The sequence below is a fragment of the Chinchilla lanigera genome, unplaced genomic scaffold, assembly GCF_000276665.1.
Source record: "Chinchilla lanigera isolate Chin_1 unplaced genomic scaffold, ChiLan1.0 scaffold00013, whole genome shotgun sequence".
NCBI classification, from domain to species: domain Eukaryota; kingdom Metazoa; phylum Chordata; class Mammalia; order Rodentia; family Chinchillidae; genus Chinchilla; species Chinchilla lanigera.
In genome coordinates this window covers 30,254,826-30,273,882 of record NW_004955414.1, presented here as the reverse complement: position 1 = coordinate 30,273,882, position 19,057 = coordinate 30,254,826, and the positions used below count along the sequence as shown (strand labels likewise).

The window sequence follows — 19,057 nt, the reverse complement described above, 5'->3', positions numbered from 1 at the left end:
TACCTGCCTGGATCCTGCAGGCATCCAAGTTTTCAACCTGTGACTCAGACCACGGGGTCTCAAAGGCCAGCCTGCACACAGGGCCTGCCCCATCTCGACCTGGGAGGCTGGTTGTCTTCCAGTGGCCTCTGGTTGCCTTACTACCATGAGTGATCCCTCAGATCCTGCTCCACTTTTTTAAACAGCCCCTTCATAAACTCTCTTTAGTTAAACCCTGTGAGATGAGAGACTCCAGTGCACCCTGAAAAAACAAGTTTGAACAATGCTTGTTCTTCCCCAGGCACTCTCCCAACATGCACATAGTCACCCTTCCATCATCCCCATCAGCTGTTGCTACTGCTCCCATTCTGCAGATGGAAAGACAGAGAAGTCTTACCGTTAGTCAATAACTGAGCCAGGATTCAAACCACACAGTATGGTGATTCAAACCACTCTGCCATCCTCCCTGTATGTCGTTATTATCACGCCATCACTTCTGCCAAGACAAGACTTTCCTCCTGGGCTGTGAAACCCTCAAGGACTGGAATTTACTTAATTCTTTGCTCTCATTGCCCAGTACAGTGGCAGGCACATACTAACTCTCAATAACTGTGGGCTGAGTGAGTCAGTCAGCAGCATTTTGTAAACCATAAAACCCTTTCTAGAAGGCAGACATTCCAATCTCAGATGTGCAGGCCCATGGAGGCCACACCCATCGTGCCCTTGAAGAACAGAAGACCAAGTGCTGAAGGCAGAGTGCACAAATAGTACCATGCAGCCTTTCCCCTTGGCCTCAGCTGGCTCCGCACTGTTTCTCATTATTAACTCAATCACATAAAATTAACAGAAAATGATGTCTTTCAATTAGTAATAGAGCAGTGGGGGGTGGGGAAGTGTATGTTTGTTAAGACAGCAGGGCAGCCTGAGACAAGAGGCTTTCACTGGAGCAGAGGCAGCGGCCCAGGCTCCCAGCTCACTCTGCCTCATTAGCGTCTCTGGTTTCCAACCGGTTGCTAATTGCTCCCTTATTTCCCAGTCACAGGAAGCCCGCACTACACCAGCTCTGCTTCCAGCTGCAAGGCAGACACCCTGCCCTTTGCAGAAGCCAACCGGTTACACCAGCTTCCAGACCAACAAACCTGGTCCCAATTCACTTGGACCTTGGTGATAAGCTCAGCGCAAGGTGGGACAGGGGAGCAAGTAGCAGAAGAGATGGTCTCAAGCTGGCCTGACCAGATCTCTATTCTCACCCCTTCCCATACACTTCAGCTTTCTACGGAGGCCAAATCCAGTGAGATGGGAACAACTTAAAGTTGAAAGGCATGTCTTGGTAGGAATAAATTTTTACTTTTTTAGAGCATAATGAAATACCGCCTTCTTCTCACCAGCCTGATTAAAATAGCAGCTATCCTACCGCTGTCTTTGAATACCCTTCCCTCTCCCCTACTTTATTTTCTCCATGACACTATCACCATCTGACATTCTCTATAGTCTTCTGCATTGTCTCTCACTAGAATCTATATCCATAAAAGTAAACAAACATTTATATGTTGGCCCGCTTGCACATGCAAGCACACACACACACATACGTGGAGGCACATGTACATATTTGCACACATATGCACAGACATTCTCACAAGCACAAAGGCACGTGGCCCTGTGTACCCAAATCATCCATCCTGCATGCGCGCTGCTGCTGGGACATACCATTCTCCTGAATGATGTCAGACGCACACTGCTCCAGGACAGACATGTTTGCCAGGATGGTCACAATCTGGAAAAGAGAATTGAGAGACAAGGAAAGTGAGCGCACACGATCCAGCTCTCTGCAGACAGATCAGCTGGGGGCTATGAGATTTCCTTTAGCCTGTGATTCTTTACTGTCCACCTGCCCATCCTTTTGTGGCATTTTCTTCTAGCCTCATGGACTGCTACCACTTGGATGTGGTCCCCAGCGACGGATGCTATTCATCAGTGTATGTCTCTGGAATAATAACTCCCAACCCCACTGCGGAGAATAGCATTACCCTGGATGAAGCTGGGGCTCAGCTGTCATTGTGAAGGACCCCTCCAGTTCCCTGCTCTAAACTGCAGACAGAACTAGAGGCCCCTGGCCCTCTACCTTCCTGGTGCTAGTTTATCCTCCAGGCAGTCTCCCTTTTGCTACTTTGGTTCCACCATCCCAGTTTCTTTGCATCATACTGACTCCCACCTACCGTCAATCTGAAAGTAATAAAGGCTGAGTCCATGGTAGAGAGCACACATAAGAGAGAGCATTACCAGCAAGCATCAGAGATTACTGAATATGGAATCCAATGAGAAAGTTCATACTCAGCTATTCTTTGCCAGTCTCTGGCCTATGAGCCTCACTTGCACATGGAGGCACACATACGTATGTGAAGGCACATGTATGTATTTGCACACATATGCATAGACATTTACATAAACACAAACACTTGAAGGATTGTGTCTTTATTAGTGGGATGCTAATTCATAGTGGACAGCCAGCCCTGGTTATATCCTCAGAAGCTATAACCCACCACAGGCTCCTGGCATAGTACAAGAAGATCAGCACACTCACAGCACAAAAATTAATTAGGAAGTGGGCCAACAAGGGGCCCCAAGCTGGAAAGGGTGCCCAAACCCCAGTGGAATATATTGGAAATATATTAACAGGGACCACTCATGCCACTGCTCCTGAAATAAGCAGCAGAATGAAAATTCACCTACCTTTGTAGAACAGCACTCTCAAATGGTAACTAAAATAAATAATAGAAGAAAAACACCAGTTCTCACTGGTGCTAGCCTACTCTCCAGAAAAGCTTCCTTCAAAGTTGTGGGGTGGTTTACACAAAAACCACCCCTCCGCTTCAGAGACAGCAACTGCCAGTCTAAAGAGGATGCTCAGCAACTGTAATCATAAAACTGGATAGCAATGTGATAGCAAGAAAGATTATCTAGATTTAATTGGTCTAATATTAGCATATTACTCTGGGCAATAAAGCATCTAAAATTTCTTCTCTTCAACAGAAGAAAAATGCTTTCCATAGCGATAGAACATGTATTGTCCTTTCCCCTCAGGACACATCACAAGGGATTCAGCATTCTCGGGTGGCTGTGGGAGCTTCAGCCCCTTCCAGCTCAGCCTAGCTGGGATCTGAGTGGCTCGGCAGGACTAGAGGAACTTTCAGGGAGGGACTGACAAAATTTTATTCTAAAGTAAACTCAGCAGCACCCAATGTTTTATGAGGGGAATGACAAGGTTTGTATCTTCACTTTAGAAAGACAGAACTACAAGAGGTTTCGTTCTCAAAAGTGCCTTTTTTTCCCATTTTTGGGATTGTGTTTATGGCTGAAATAGAAAGAGAATGAGAGGGAAAACATGAGTTACAGATGCAGTCATAAAATGGAACGTTCCTCAGGATGCATAAAGTGACAGATTAAGAGTGAGGAGAGACAAGGCCAAGGGCATGTGCAGAATGGTTCATCTGGTTTTCTCTGAGCTGCTAGTGGTAGTCGGGAACACAGCCTCTTTTCCCACCACACAGGGCAGCTACACTCCAGCCATCACCGGATTGGTCTATCTGAGTAAAGATATTTCTTTGACATAGAGATCCAGGGAGGAAAGATGGAACAAAGAGAGGAAGGAAGGAAGGAAAGAAGGAAGGAAGGAAGGAAAGAAGGAAGGAAGGAAGGAAGGGGAGAATGGAAGGAAGGGAGGGAAACCTTTGTCTGCAGCAACGAGTTCATTACATGGCAATTATTATCATGTCACAGGCACCAGGTAGGTCTTTGTGTCAGACTAATTTAGATCCTGTTAATGAAAATTACTTCCTCTTTACAGAGCCCGTACCCCATGTGGTTTTCTGGAGGTGCAGATGAAGTATTCAATTAAGCACAATTTGAATAAATGCCAATTATGCCCTGCTTTGAGTCTCCCTTTTGAAACATCCTTGTATGTACCATGATGTAGAGGGGAAAGGGGTCAATGATTCTACTGGCAGTCAAATCCACGGCTGGGATTTTAGGGACAACTGGTTTACCTGAATGAATATAAGCTTGCAGTGCTGTAAGGGGACAGGAACCAGGCACAGTTGCCCCCGTCCGAGGCTAATTCAGTCCCATCTGATGGTATTCAATTAAATTCTATTTCTCTTGAGTCTATTTCTCCTGTTCCCCCTGTAGTTACTGGGTAAATGCAGAGGATATTAACTTTGAGAGAGACCCTACATGAGAGGTACTAGTGGCTAAGTAGTGGGTCCATCTAGGCTCAAAGCCTGGCACAACTATTGATTTTCCATATGATCTTAGCCATATTACCTAACCTTCTGTGCCTTGGTGAACAAAAATGCATGAGTCTCTTACTGCTGCTATAACAAATTGTTACAAATTTAGCAGCTCAAAACAGCAATTTTATTAACTGTCAGTTTTGGAGGTCACAAGTCCTAAATAGGTCTTAAGGAGGTAAACTCAAGGTATCAGCAGATCTGCATTCCTTCTGAAGGCTCTGGAGGAGAAGCCATCTCCTTGCCTTTTGCAGCTTTTAGAGGCTGCTGCATTCCTGCTGTTTTCTAACTAGTTCTGCCTCACTCTTTTAAGAACAGTGATTACACTGGACCCATCTGAATAGTATTCCTAAATCAAGATTTTTAATTAATTATCATGTGCTAAGTCTTTTTTTTACCATAAAAGTGGCTTCTTTATGAGTTTGGGGGATTGGGACTCAGGCATCTTTGGGGGAGACATTATTTGGCATACCATAGGAGATAAAAATAAGTGTCACTATGGTTACAAGCATTCAATGAACTAATAGTTCGTCAAGCATCCAGAATTGTTGCTAAATAAAATGAACATAACTTGCCTCTGGGGAGCAGAGCCTGAAAAGTCCCAGGGTTGGAAGATGGGGTCCAGAAGCACTGACCCATGCAACACCCAGTATGTAGGAGACTGGCACTGTTGCTGCCAGGGTGAACTGTAGATAGGAGATCCAAAAGGTTAAAAAAAAAAAAAAAGGCTTAGAGCAGTGCTGCCCTTTGTCCAGAGGAATAATTAACTTCCGTGGCATTCTGAAATCATTTTTCACCTGGCCTCCAGTGACCTTAGGAAAACTGCAGTGGATAGCAAACTGACCTAGAATAATATGGGTGCTCGTGGGTCACTAGCTTCAGAATAAACATGCCTGCGTGGTAGGGAGGTGGCTGGCAAAGCCTTTGGGTATCAACACACACAGAGGGAAAAGCCCATGATGTGAAGGTGTGGCCCAGGACTGCCTCACACCATAGCAGTATTTCAAATTCAGCCCTCATCACAGCCTGACTGCCCACATCTTCCCTCATTTGCTATGGCGTTAACTAACCCTGAAAACAAACAGCGCAAAAGACAAGCGAAGAATACCCAAAACACTCAACAGAGACCGGTGCTCCAGTCTAATAGATCTTACAATACAGAAAACTGGCAAATATTTAATGAAAAGTTGTGATTACTTTCATGCTGTGCAGGAATTAGGACAAAAAGGCCAACAGCTCATATGACTGTAATCAGAATTACTCTATAATTGCCAGATACAATATTTGAATTGCTAGGATCACTGTATTAACTCTGTGAATGCTGGGACAACAATGTCAACTGCAGCTTTGGGACCAGCAAACAAAGTCCCTTCCAGCCTCTAGGACAGTTATGTCCAATCCTTGGCCGCATGTGATTCTGGACAGTTACTCCTGTGGCCCCACAGCACTGTAAACTTTTAGCGTTAGTATGTGATTTCTTTAATGATTTTTTCAAGACTGGCTTACATGGTGTTTAAGCACAGGCCACTGAGGTGACGACTGAGAGCAGGGCAGGGTAGGTTGCAGTGCTGTGCTAACTCCAGCTCCCGGGCCCACCACACACAATCAGCCATACCGAAATCTATTTGTATCAGATATTACCTAGGCTTGTCCCGCTCTGCAAGTAAAATGCTGTGATTACCAATAACAGTACTTCGACCTACTCACCCTGTGTGTGTGCCCTTTACTGTGATGAAGCAGACATGTAGGTTTTCTTATTAATTATTAAACAGGCCCAGTGTGTTATTTTGTAAAACAATTTCATAAGTTAAAATATGAAAAGGAGAAGCGTTATTACTTATATACATTAACTACAGGATACATTTTATATAAAGTCTAAGACAGTTCCTCTTCGATCCGAGGTCCAGGAAAGCCAAAGTTTGGATGCCTACCTGCCCTCCTCTCTCCGCACCACTTCTGCTATGAAAGAAGAGGAAATATCACAATAAAGACATTGGTTCAAAGGATGGAAGGGTCTGGCGCTGCTGATAAATGGTCTCTTGATGAATGTTGTTCATAGTGAGGTTCCAGGAACGCTACAAAATCTGGTCACTCTAAAGTGCCAAGCAGCCTCTGAACCCCCATGAGAAATATGTGCAGCACCCTCTCCCTCTACAAAAGCAGCTTCTGAAAGTCATTAAAAGCCCTGCTCGGTAAAAGTCTCTGTTATGTTCTAGAAAAATAACCAGTTCTTTCCATCCTAGATTGTCACTGTTTCACAGGCAAAAGCTGGAGACGAGCCGCTTTCCTGCCTCTATCAAGACTATAGCAGGATTCTTGGGCAGCACAACCCCTGGGAACTACTGCTTGGGGGGGGGAAACTCAGGGCCATACAAATCTCTTGTTAGGGAGGATGTTCTTCTTGATGCCTGATCATATCCATCTGTAGCCTACACTGGCCTCTAGATTAGCAGAAAGAGGTGCAAGAGCCCAAGGCCAAGGCTCCGCTCACCACTGTCCACAACCCAAAGGGGTCCGGGATAGGCATGGCCTGCGACTTTTCTCTTGGACAAAGTAAGTGGACTCAGGTTGTTAGGATGACAGAGAGACTCTCACTGTCCGAACAGAGGCGGACAGAGTATAGATTCAAAACCAAGAAGCTCTGGACAGCGTTGGCGTCACTGGCAGATTCATTACTGGAAGCCTCATGGGGCATTTAATCTCCTAAGTATTTCAGGGGTCGGTGAGCACTTCCGAGCCTAATTCATCTTCTTTGTCTTCATTACAGAGAGCCCTCTGATCACCTTAATCCTCCCTCTGCCGTAGGAAAGAGCCATTTGTTTCGTTAATGGGTACACTCTCACTAGCTAAGTGGCTGCTCTGAGCCAGGGCAGAAGGTGAAACCATCCTGAGGACAGCGGGAGACGTGCCTGGCTCAAACAGAGGGACAGAAATAGCTCCTGAGCCAGATGCAGAGCAAATTGCTTCCTTCCTATAGTGTGACTATATTCTCTCCCTACCCAGAGTCCTCTCCTTCCTGGGAATCAGGGAGGCTTTGAAAGGGGCCACCCACTCCTCATGATCGGAAGAAAGTCTCCTCACAGCTGCAGATGCTCAAACCAGAAAGAACATGCCCATTTTACAGAAGAGAGCTCACCTCTCTGGAGGTTTCCATCAATGCTATGTGCCAATATTAATAACATGCAGTGACTTCTGTTCATTTAATAGTCTCTGTGTGCCAGGATCTATAGAGCTTATACTCATTAGTTAATATGATTCTTATGTCAACTTTGCAAAGTATGTATTACGTATTCCCATTTCACAAAGGAAGAAAAAAAGGCTTGAAATGAATTGCACACAGTTACAAGATTGTTCATAGCAGAGAAACTTTGGACCCAGGCCATGTGACTCCATAATCCCTGTTTATACTGTGTTGCTACTAGATCTTATATGAAATGATCAGAGTCATCCACCCAATAGGCATTTGTAGGTGAAAGGATTTGAAATCGTGTTAAGCAGAGGATGTCCAGCAGCCAGAGGTATGCAGCTGAAGAGAGGAGCATGAGTGAGGAAGATCTGGGCCCTCCACCTCTTCCTCATAAGCAAGGGATGTGGTTACGACAGATATTGAGCACCCTTCACCCATGAGCCAATCATGCCAAGGACCATTCCAGTGGGTGGGTACTTTGTCTCCAGCTCCTGCCCCTACACTGGTGATGGTATCCAGGACCTTAACACTGAGCTATGTCCCCAGCCCTTTGTTATTTATGTTTTTTTTTTTATTTGAAAGAGTCAAAAATGAAATAAAAAAAGAGTTTCAAATCAGGATAGGGGCCAGGGATGTAGCTCAGTGGCACAGCACCTGCTGGCAAGCAGGGGGTCCTGAGTTTGATTCCTGGTACAAAAAAAAAAAAAAATCAGGATAATGGAAGAGTAACAATAATCAATACACTGCACACTGCTATCTTCATAGTAGTTACTCAGAGTACAAGATATAGGCATGAAATAATATCCAGACCATATTAGCACAAATCTTTCTCTTCAGTGAACTAAGAAAAACTAGCCATATAACTATCTTATGTATATGTATATTTTTATTTTAATTCATATATTTTTTTTCACTTTTCCTTCCTTTCCCTCTTCCCCCATCAGTTTATTTTTTCTTTTGAACAGTTTCTTCCCAATGCCTAATATCTATTGTACTTTTTGGATCTTGTTTACTCATTCAGTTTCTCACACTAGTAAGACAATGTGATGTTTACACACATGGGTCGATTTATTTTACTTATGAGTATGGTATCAAGTTGCATCCATTTACCTATAAAAGTCTTGAGTTTATGTTTCTTTATGGATGAGTAGTACTCCATTATATTTTTTTTAAAAAAACACTTTTTTTATTCATTCCTCAGTTGATGGCATTTAAGTTGTTTCCAAGATTTAGCTATTACAAATGTGCTGCTATAAATATAGGTGCACATATATTGCTGTGGTATGATGTTTTTAAATTTTATGGGAAGATACCCAGAAGGGAAATAGATGGGTTGAATAGGACCTCTTAAAAAGCTTTTGCTTTTAAACAATGAAAGAAATTACTAACAGAGTGAAAAGACAACCCACAGAGTGGGAAAAATTATAGCCAGTTGTTCTTCAGTCAAAGGTCTTATATCTAAAACATATAAAGAATTGAAAAAATAAAGACCCCCAAACTCAAAGACCCAATCCAAAAATGGACATCTGAAATGAATACACACTTTCAGATGAAGAAATACAAATGAAAAATATATGAAAAAATGTTCAACATCACTGGTCATTCAAGAGATGCACATTAAAACAACACTGAGATTCCACCTCACCCCAGAAAAAAATGGCTATCATCAAGAAATCAACCAATAACAAATGGTGGTGGGGCTGTGGGAAAAGGACCCCTTCTCCTCTGTTGTTGGAGGGTAGACTAGTACAACCATCATGGAAATCAGTGTGGAGATTCCTCAAAAAACTAGGATTAGATGTTCCATTCAACTCAAGTCTTTTTTGTATTTTGAAACAGAGTCTTACTAAGTCACAAGGTGCCTAGGCTGGGCTCAAACTTTTGGTCCTCTTGCCTCAGTCTCACAGAGTACTGGGATTACAGGCATGTGCCACCACTCCATCTTAGCTGCTGTGTATATATTCAAATTAGCATACTGTATCTCCACAGGAAATAACCCAACTCTAAAAAAGGATCAATTAGACTGGAAGTCTAGGACTGTACCATGCAGGGTTTGGAAGACCAAGTTGAGGATTTTACAAAATTCACTATTGGTGCACCAACTTGGATCATCAAATTTGAAAAATAATTGTATTTACCATTATCAATAACTTAGTAGAAGCTAAGTATTTTGTCAGATTCTTACTGCCTTATCGTACTTGGTTCATACTTACTTGCTCCATAAAAATCCTGCAAGATGGACATTAATGTCCTAATAGGTGAAAAGACACATACTCAAGAAGCTACAACTTGTCCAAAGTCACCTGATTAGTAAGTGGCCCAGGCAAGACCAACACCAAGTGTCTGACCCCAACAACTTCACTGCCTCTTTCATCTCACATTCAAATTCAACAACAGATGGGATTCAAAGATCAAGGTCTAAATCAAGTGAGGAATTAAATAGCATCTACCTATTCACCAACCATATTATTTAGATGACAACCTCTTAGGCCTTCAATACTTTTATCTATAAAATTGAAAAGTGTCAGCAGAGTGGCAGTCTTATTAGAACCCTCATCTACAAATGCTTGTACAGAAAAATCCTTGCGTAGAAATTTTTCCCTGGGAATTTCTCTTCCACAGTTAGAAAGAGTCTAAGAATGAGAAACAAGTGATGAAGGAACATCCTGCTTCTTCCCTTGCATTGCCCAAGCAGGGACTTAGGGATCTTCACTGCGTCAGCTCTGGGAGAAGCTAAGAAATCTTAGAAAAATATCAAACAAGGTCCATGCTCTTAGAGGGGAAAAGTTCACATAAAATAATAAAAGAGGAATGAATAGCCTTAGGTAAGTCAGCTCTGCACTGTGAGGTACAGACTTCTCTAAGAAAAGGGGGCAGTTCTAGTGAGCTGAAGTCAACTCCCCTGAAGTTCCTGGGGTAGGAGCTAGAACCCAAAGCTAAGATAGCTTCAGCTAATAGATGGGGCTGGAAGAAACAAACGGGGAATGGGGAACTAAATACTGGCAGAGATGAGCTTGGTTTGGGTTTGGGGGAATCATCTAACTTGGATCTCAGGTACCCGGCAGAATTAACAGAGACCTCAGATCTAACATGATCAACTACCTCCACCCCTTGGTGGGGAAAGAGGAAGCCAAACACGGCCAGAGATGAGATAGGATCTAGAACATCAGAGCTCAAAGAACTCTTAAACTTGCTCATTTGATGTCCTCATGGTAAGTCATGTTTTGTAGTAAAACACTTGTTCCCACCCAAACAAACCCTTACATGGAGTTCAAATATACAAAAATATTGTGGTTTATGTAGAGGCTAAGTCCCATAACCAAAGTCTGCTCCAAGTCCCTGGTTTGGTTTTGGATTTTGGTTTGGTTTTTGGAAACAAGGAGAAAGAAATAATTCACTATAAGGTATGATGTCAGGTGGGCACCAGCATGACTGGGATACAGACCCTCAGAGGAACCTTCCCATGGGCCTCTCTGCCTCAAGGATGAAGAGTCTGAATGGAGAGGAAGGAAAGCAGAATAGCGGTTGGGATAAGAAGGGGTGGGGAAGAGGCTCATAAAGAGGCTTCAAGGTCAATTAAAGATGTTAAGAACATATTCATTTTTACTATAGAACACAAAGCTTAAAGTGCCAGCAAAAGCCACTGCAAGAAGAGACCACGTGCTGCCAGGCCAGGCTGCCTCCTTGCACACACTGGCCTCTGATCCTCTGCATCATGGTTACAGCCCTGGGCATGGGCCCTTGTGAGCCTCTCACCTGGTCCCGGGTGTAAGGTGTATCCACTCTCTGCTTGTCACTGCAGGCTTCCAAGAGGACATGGATGGCATTCAGCTGCAGAAGGATTTCACAAGCCATTGTGTCAAAAAAGGTGATGTTGGCAAGGGCCGCAGAGGCCAGCAGGAAGACTTCCCCAGATGAGGCCTCTTGGCACAGCTCTGTGTGGCAAAGAGGAAGAAAGTAGCTCAATACCAAGTGATTTCATGTCACATCTCATTTGGCTCCCACGAGAGCTCTGGTAGACCATGTGGGTGTGTACTATAATACTCACTGCACAGATGATGGGAGCAGTTACTAGCGAAAGAGATGTACCTGTCTACACAGGTGGAAGTGGTTGGAAAGCTGGTGTGTGACAACAATCCACTCCTTCACCAATATATGTAGAGTGAACACTATGTGCTAGGCATCACTAGTGTCTTGGGATGTGCTGATGAGCAAAACAGACCACACTCTTACCCTTGTGGGCTTTGTCCTTTGCTAGTAAAAATAAACTTAAAAATATTAATATAACTAATTGCAAATTTTGATAAATATGAGGGAGCAAATAAGCTAATGCTAAGACAGAGAATAAGTAGGGGCCCATGAGGATATATAAGAAAGATATCCTGAAGAATGTGACTTTGAAGCTTAGACCTCAAGGAAGGAAAAGGGTAAGTCATGAAAATATTTGGAGGAAGAGAAAGCTCTAGACCAAAGTGTGTGCAAAGGCCACGAGGCAAGAATGAACTTTCAGTCCATTGCATCTACAGTAAAGTGTACTGGCTGCTGCTAAATTTGCCTTAAAAGACTGCAGTTCAAACAGACAGGCTACAGCTGCCATTTTCTTTTGGTCCCAGGACAAGGGTCATCTAGCTACAGAAAAGTCCAACACCATGCATGCTACACTCCTTTATCTGGTCCTAGTGGCCAGAGCCCAGCCCTAACCACATGTCCCCACTTACCACTTGCAATTATTGTAAGGAAGAACCCCTGAGGAGAAATGTCTCTCCTGTCCCCATCACCTTACGTACTGCCCCATGGGCTTTACAGAACCTAGAACAGACCCAGTCTCAGGAAGAGATAGAAAAGGGCTCTGTCCATGGTACACCACCATCCTGATGGGCCTGATTTCTGCTTCCCTACTCCACCTTGACCTTTGTCAAGACACTTCAGTCTCTCGGGCCCTCTCCTGCCTATAACACTTCTACGAAACAAGAGTAAAGGCCACACTAGGAAAATTATCCCTAGCACAGAGAGAAAGGTCAGGATACAGGATTGAATAATATTCTATTCTGGCCCCTAGTTCTTCCCTCCAGACAAAGAGTCCATGCTTCCAGGTCCTCCTGGCATCTTCCTGTGAATGAAGTTATTGGTCCCTACCTAAACAGGGACAGTGACAGTTGAACACTTTCAGTATGCCCTCCACCATGCTGTTAAATTTTAAGCACCTTTGTGGTAGAATATGATCATCCCTGTTTGCAGATGTGGAAGCTGAGCTTCAGAGAAGCTAGTAGCAGCAGCAGCAGGTACTATTTCTTTAGTATATAGTCTGTGCCAGTCAAGGCTGTACATTTTTTATATCATGAACTCATTCAGTCTTTACAACAATGCATTTTTATAACAATTTTATAAATGAAAGAACTGAGGGCTCATATGTTAAGTGATTTTTCTGAGGTGTTATGGCCAGTAACTATCAGGAGGCTGCCTGACTGCAAAGCCCCCTTCTTTCTATTCTTCACACTGCTTCTTCTTCCAGCCCATTTGACTCACTCACAGGGATGCTTCCACAGACCTATGTCCAGTCCTATCAGGAGGATAATGTTTGAGTCTGGGAAGCTCTGTCAGCTACCACCAAGGCATGACTACCAAAAAACTCAGAATCTCAATCTAGCTACCCAAGGCTGAGATGAAATGCTATCTACAAAACTGAAAACTCTGTGATTTCCCATGTCCAGTGACTGCCCCCTTCTCTTGGGTCATTCAACCTCTTCCAAGCTCACCCCTTCTGTAGCCATTGAAGCTACAGAATCCATTGGCCCACTTTGCTGTAAGATTTCTTTCAGGTCCAAACATTCCCCCTTATTCTCACACAGTTGCCATTATTGCCAACATAGCAATTATTAACACAACTATCAAGTGCCTTTTAATTTTCCTGCAAATTTATTTGTATTATACTCTGAGTCACCTGGGATGTGTTAGGAAGATTAAATTGAGGATTCCAGTGACTCATTTACAAAAGTTTCCAGGGAATGGCAAGAAATTGGAGGGCTATTTCCCACCAAAGAACAGATATAGTCCATCTGGCATCCTGCCTGGCAGATATATACCATCTGCTGAATCCCAGAATAGACAGCACGGTGTGTCTTTTGCAGGATGAAATAAATAGGAAGACTCTTCTTCTTCAGAGAAAACTCCAGCCTGAGCAAAAGAGCAGGAATGGATACATGACAATAATGAAAGATCATTTGGGTTATATATGTTTTGGTTTATTTGTTTTATTATTTGATAGTTTTTATAATTGAGAAATTATCTACATAATTATAATTTATCTCTTATCTTTGAAAACATAGTCTTTCCTATATGGCACCAATTAACAAGTTTAACAGTGACTGTTCCCGCTTGTACTTGTCAATTTAATATGAAACTCAAAACTCCTTATTTTGTTCCTTTCATCTGACTCCCTTCAATTTATTTGCTTCCTGCTGAGCTCTAGTAAATGACTGAGTATGAAACTCCTGGCATGGTGGATCCTAATGGATCCTATGGCCTTGAGAAAGTTCCTCAACTTCTCCAGTTCCCTAGGAATTGTTGTCCAGGTGAATCGTTCTATTTTCTGCAATTTAGCGGTTAGGCTTCTTCCCTTATAAAGTGGGTCTTATACTTTACTTGAGTTCCCTCCAGCCAAGATGTTAAACAATTGACTTCAATGTTTCTTGATTACAAATTCATGTGGATGTCTGCAAACTGATTTCTCTTACCTGGCCTGTGGGTTTCCCACAACGCCTTTGCCTCGAATCAGCTATAAAGTCAACCTGATTGATGTCATCTATGTGCAAAATCCTGGAAGATCTACAGTTCTAGAGCTAGAAGGCCACTTGAAAGAAATGGATTGCAACCTCTCATTTATATATTAGGAAAATTTAAAAGTGAGCTTTACAATGTGACATGGAAAGAGAGTGGCAGAATCCCACAGAGCACTTGCACGGGGTTGCTGATCAACAGGTGTTTGTTGAGTAAGTGAATGAGTGAGTGAGTGAGTGAAAAGTCAGATCCCAAACCCAAATGTTCTGCCTCCTCGTCCAGTTCAATGCTGCCCCTAAATACATGCTATTCCAGCCAGTCCCCAGCCTGGTATAGTAACTCCAAGAGCTAACCCTAAATTTTCTGATAAATTTTCATTCAATTTCAGTAAGATATGGCTATAGTGATAGTGACAGAAGTAGGAATAGAAGCAGAAACAGATCACTACCAGCCTTGTTAAAGCAAGGAAGTGGTTTGTAAAATAATTTCCTTGAAGACATTTATTCAGATGAATCCTTCTACTTTCTGCAGTTAGCAAAATAAAGCTAGAAAAAGAGCATACTCTAGACATTGGACAATGATTCTCCTACCAAGAAGACATATGTCTGAATAGGGGGGTCATAGACGAGCCAGCACTTTTCCAGCCCCCTGATGTGAGACCAGTGGTGAGATTTCCTGCAGCAGGTTCAGGTGAGCTAGTTCTTGCTGAAAAGTCATTTGTCCCATTCATTGCTGCTGTTTTTTGGGTACAATGAGACATTAGGAACAAAGCTTATCAGTCTTTCTGGCCAAGAGTCTGAGCATTAAAATTTGAAGCCCAACTTCTCCCTAGATTCCTCTGTCCCAGGAGGTCATTTAATTCCAACATAACAATTAACCCCTTGCTTCTTGGAGGGCTTGCTGTATTTTAATGGGAGACTCTTGACAATGAAGTTCTTCAAAGCCTGGCTGGTCCATTAATGGTGTGGTTTCAGCTAGGGTGATCATCTATGAAGGATACATTTGCAGCTTGGTAAGCACCAGACAGGAAGGCCTTCCTAGTTTTCCTAAAGACCATGGTGCCCAGGCTCTCCCACCCAGGTTCCCACCCACCCAAGGAGACTCACTGACAAGGGCTGTCACAATCTCCTCCATGCTCTCCAGGAAGCTACTGAGATGCTGGGTGAAGGACAGGTGTGGAGAGGTGACCTGGGCCACCACAGCTGCAGCCTCTGCCCGCGTGGCCTCAGAATGGCTGTCGTCGGTCAGGATGTCAGCCAAGCACAGAACACCATCCACCTGCAGAAGGAGAGAGGGCTTCCCTGGGCATCACAGCTTGTGACAGTAATGAGGGAGGCTCAAACCCTCGATGTGGTTGGGTCTGGCTGTCCAGAACAGTGCAGAACCCCCTGTAGGGTAAAAGACAATCTGGTAATGAGCCTCTGTACTTGAAATGTCCCAAACTCTAGTACCTGCGGGCCTTCTCTTTGAGTGCAGTAGAAACCAATGACCTCCCATGGGCTTTCTAGGTGACAGATATCAATCTAAGTAGCCAGGGCTAGATCTTTGTCATCTACCACAAAAAAATGTAATGAAATAACAGTCACCTAGAAATCACAGTCCTGAGCTCCAACACTGGCTGCCTCTTCCATGCTGTATAACTTGTCACTTAGCCTCTCTTAGACTATCCCACGGCCCACCAGCAAGGTGTTGGGCAGACAATGCTTGATCAAAAGAGATATTCAAGAAATGCGGGTGCTCTCCTCTTGTTTGGATTTAGAGCAGGCCGAGCTCAACATCTTTCCTTCCCCTCCTTGAGCCCCACCACCTTCTCCCATAGAATGGGGGATACTTCTGTGAAACCCTTGCTCTCTTTGCTTGTCCAGAGAGACACAACCTAGGGGGGCATGAATGCCAGATAAAGGCTTCTTTTTCCCAGCTCTGCTCCAGCCACACTTGCTCTTGGCATCCTAAGAGCCTCTACTTATGGAATACTTGTAATGTACCAGGTTTCAGGCACATGTTATTGTACTGTTGAGTCCTTGCAGTAACACTCTGAGATCAGCTTCTTTATTCCTATTTTGCAGAAAAGTGAATTGAGGCACAGAAAGATTTGTTGACTTGTCCCAGATCATTCATTTTAAAAGTGATTGGTTTGCTACTTGAACCTAAAAGGTCTGTCTTCAGAGCCCAGGTTTTGAAGAGAATATTACACTTCCTCCCAAGAAGTGGCACCAGAGGTTGAACTCAGCCTTCATCATAGGTCAATAGATGAGACAGGTAGAAAAAAGAGGCAGGTGCTTGTCACAGTTAGATCAGCTGTGTCCCTGCAGCCCCTCAGATGCCAAAACCCACAGAGCCAATCCCCCACCAGAAGTGGGAAGCAGGATGGGCCAGGGGTAGAACAAGAAGGCCCAACACACCTGTGTTGATGTTCTCCACATTTGCTACTGGCCTGAGCCCCTGTCCCTACGTCCTGCCTTCCCGCCACTCGGCTCTTGTGGGTCTCTGGAGATCTGCACTTTGTGTGACTAATTACCACCACGGAGTTCTGTGCCTCCCTAAGTGGCTCTTGGGAGCAGTAAGGTCCATTAACTGTGAAAGCCTTTGGCAATCTCAAACTCAAAGGAGACAAATGTGGAAACAGGAGCCCAGGGAACTGTCTGCAATAAAACTCACCCGGATGTGCTTAATAAAAGGGAACAAACAGCAGTCAGTCTGCCCCTGGCAGGGCTGGATTGATGCCCAGTGTTTGACCAGCAGGCCCTTGGAGAGAGGCCTCATTTGGCCCTGGAGAATGAAACGGGGGCTGCTCTAGACCTAGAAACAGGAAGCAGCCCTACTGCCAACACAAGAAACCTCTTAATTATCCAGTCCTCCACGCCCTTCATCTTTCCAGAAAGAACTAAGCCTGCTGCTAGAGAGCGACAGCATCTCTACTGGAGAAAGATCTCAATTGATCCAGTCTCCTTAATCTCATGGTGGTTGCAGAGGGGCTGCTACCTTGGTTCCTGATTCTGTTGATAAAATAATCAGATCCAAAGCACTATTCTTCCCTGGTTCCCGGCACACACTTGGAGACAGGCCAGTCTGGATATATAAGGGAGGCCAAGGAGCTTATGGTCCCCAGGGCCTTGTGCCGCCCCAGGCCTGGACACCAAGCCTGCTCCCTAGTTCAGCATGCTGCTCTGCCAACTCCTTACTCCAGGCCTCGTCCCACAGCAATGGTGATCCAGAGAGTAGTGCCTCCTGCAGCTGGACGGGTGGCTCACAACCAGAGGTGAACACCAGTCAGCTTGATTTCCCAGGAGAGTGCTTTCGAAGGAGGCCTCTGGGAAGCTATTCCTGACTTATCAGGGGCCCAATTCTAGATGGAAGAAGTCGCCCACTTCTGAGCTCCTGTGCTCAGAGGTAATTCTATTATCATCATCTAAGTAATTCTATTATCATCATCACACTTACCACATTAAACTTCTCTTTTTGTCTTGAGCCTGTGGCCTAGCTGCATCAAATTCACTGCAAATTGCTCAAAAGCAGATGCTTACACCTCACCCAGATCTATTCCCCATGAATGTGGCCTCGCAATTTGGTTACGAACAGGTCCACATGGACTTTTATGCTCCAACAGTGCGGAAAAACACTACCATGTTGTGATTTGCTGCCCCTTTGCCTGTTCGGCTCCCTTGTTCCCCTGTCAGTTCAACAAGCTTTGGGATCAGGGCTTGTTCGCTTTTGGCTGTTCTAGGCCTGGAACGTGTTGGGATTTCAGTAAATGGGAAACAAATGCAAGAAAGTAAAATCTGACCCAAGATTTGAAAACACCTATAGACTTAAGGTCTCTGTGTAGACTAATAAAAGTAGAATGATGTTGCAGATGGAAGGATACTGTGGAACAAAGGCTGAGATGAGGACATAAATCCCAAAGATTCTTGACCTGAAGAAAGTGGCCTCAGCTTGATGAGGACCCCTGAGTCCTTCTGAGCCCTCTGCACACTTTGGTTTCCCAGAGTATCTGTGGAGTCCTGGCTGTACAGTCAGCGCCATCCATTGTCTTTTTTTTTTTTTTTTTTTTTTTTTGGTTTTTTTGAGGCAGGGTCTTGCTATGTAGCCTAGTCTGGCCTCGAACTCACCACAATTCTCCTGCCTCAACCTCCCTCCTGAGTGCTGGGATTACAGGGTGTGCCACCACACCTGGTTTAAAATCATTATTCATCATGCTGGAGGCAGCAGTTTCAATGCCTTCTGCCTTGCATTGTTAAACTACTGCTCACTTGCGTACCTCTTGGAGTTGCTAATCCCTCTGGCCTCAGATCCTCACTCTGTGAAGTGGGAGTGTTGGACCAGACCTCAAAGACCCTCTCCAGCTCTGTGTCAACGTCCTTAGAGAAAGCTTGGACAAATAAGAGTGAAGGTGTTTTCTAAGCCATAGAAAGCATATTTGTAACCAGCTATGGAAAGAAGCTGGAAGAGGCTTGAGGCAGCCACATTCTGAAGGCTACAGGCAGCGGCAGGCAGCACAGGCAAGGAGTAGGGGCCGGGAGCTCACATTAGGACACAGGATGAGAGCTGGGGCTTTCTCGCCACCTCTTGTGTTTATTCCCTCTTGTAGAAAATGGACATCATGGATCCAGCCTGCTTCTCTCTAAGAAATGTTCCTGCCAAGTGTTTAAAAAACTGGATAGTATCTTTTTCTTTTCGAACCAGGAATCGAACTCAGGATCTCGTGTTTACCAGATAAGCGCTGTGCTGCTGAGCTATATCCCTGGCCCTCACTGTCTTGTTTTCCTTTTAATTTGTTAACTATGGTTCATATTTCTTTTGATATTGTCCTACTTATTAAATAAATCAT

General features: G+C 44.2%; 1 protein-coding gene across 2 annotated transcripts in view; it reads right to left on the bottom strand.

Moving 5' to 3' along the window:
• Insc (inscuteable homolog (Drosophila)) overlaps window positions 1–19,057 on the bottom strand; it is a 100,878-nt gene that overhangs the window by 8,397 nt on the left and 73,424 nt on the right. For both annotated transcript variants that reach the window (XM_013512094.1, XM_013512096.1), the window contains 3 exons: window positions 15,336–15,507; window positions 11,209–11,387; window positions 1,687–1,753 (listed from right to left, as the gene is read on the bottom strand). In XM_013512094.1, the coding sequence (XP_013367548.1) occupies window positions 1,687–1,753; window positions 11,209–11,387; window positions 15,336–15,507 (418 nt within the window). The remainder of the gene's footprint in view (window positions 1–1,686; window positions 1,754–11,208; window positions 11,388–15,335; window positions 15,508–19,057) is intronic.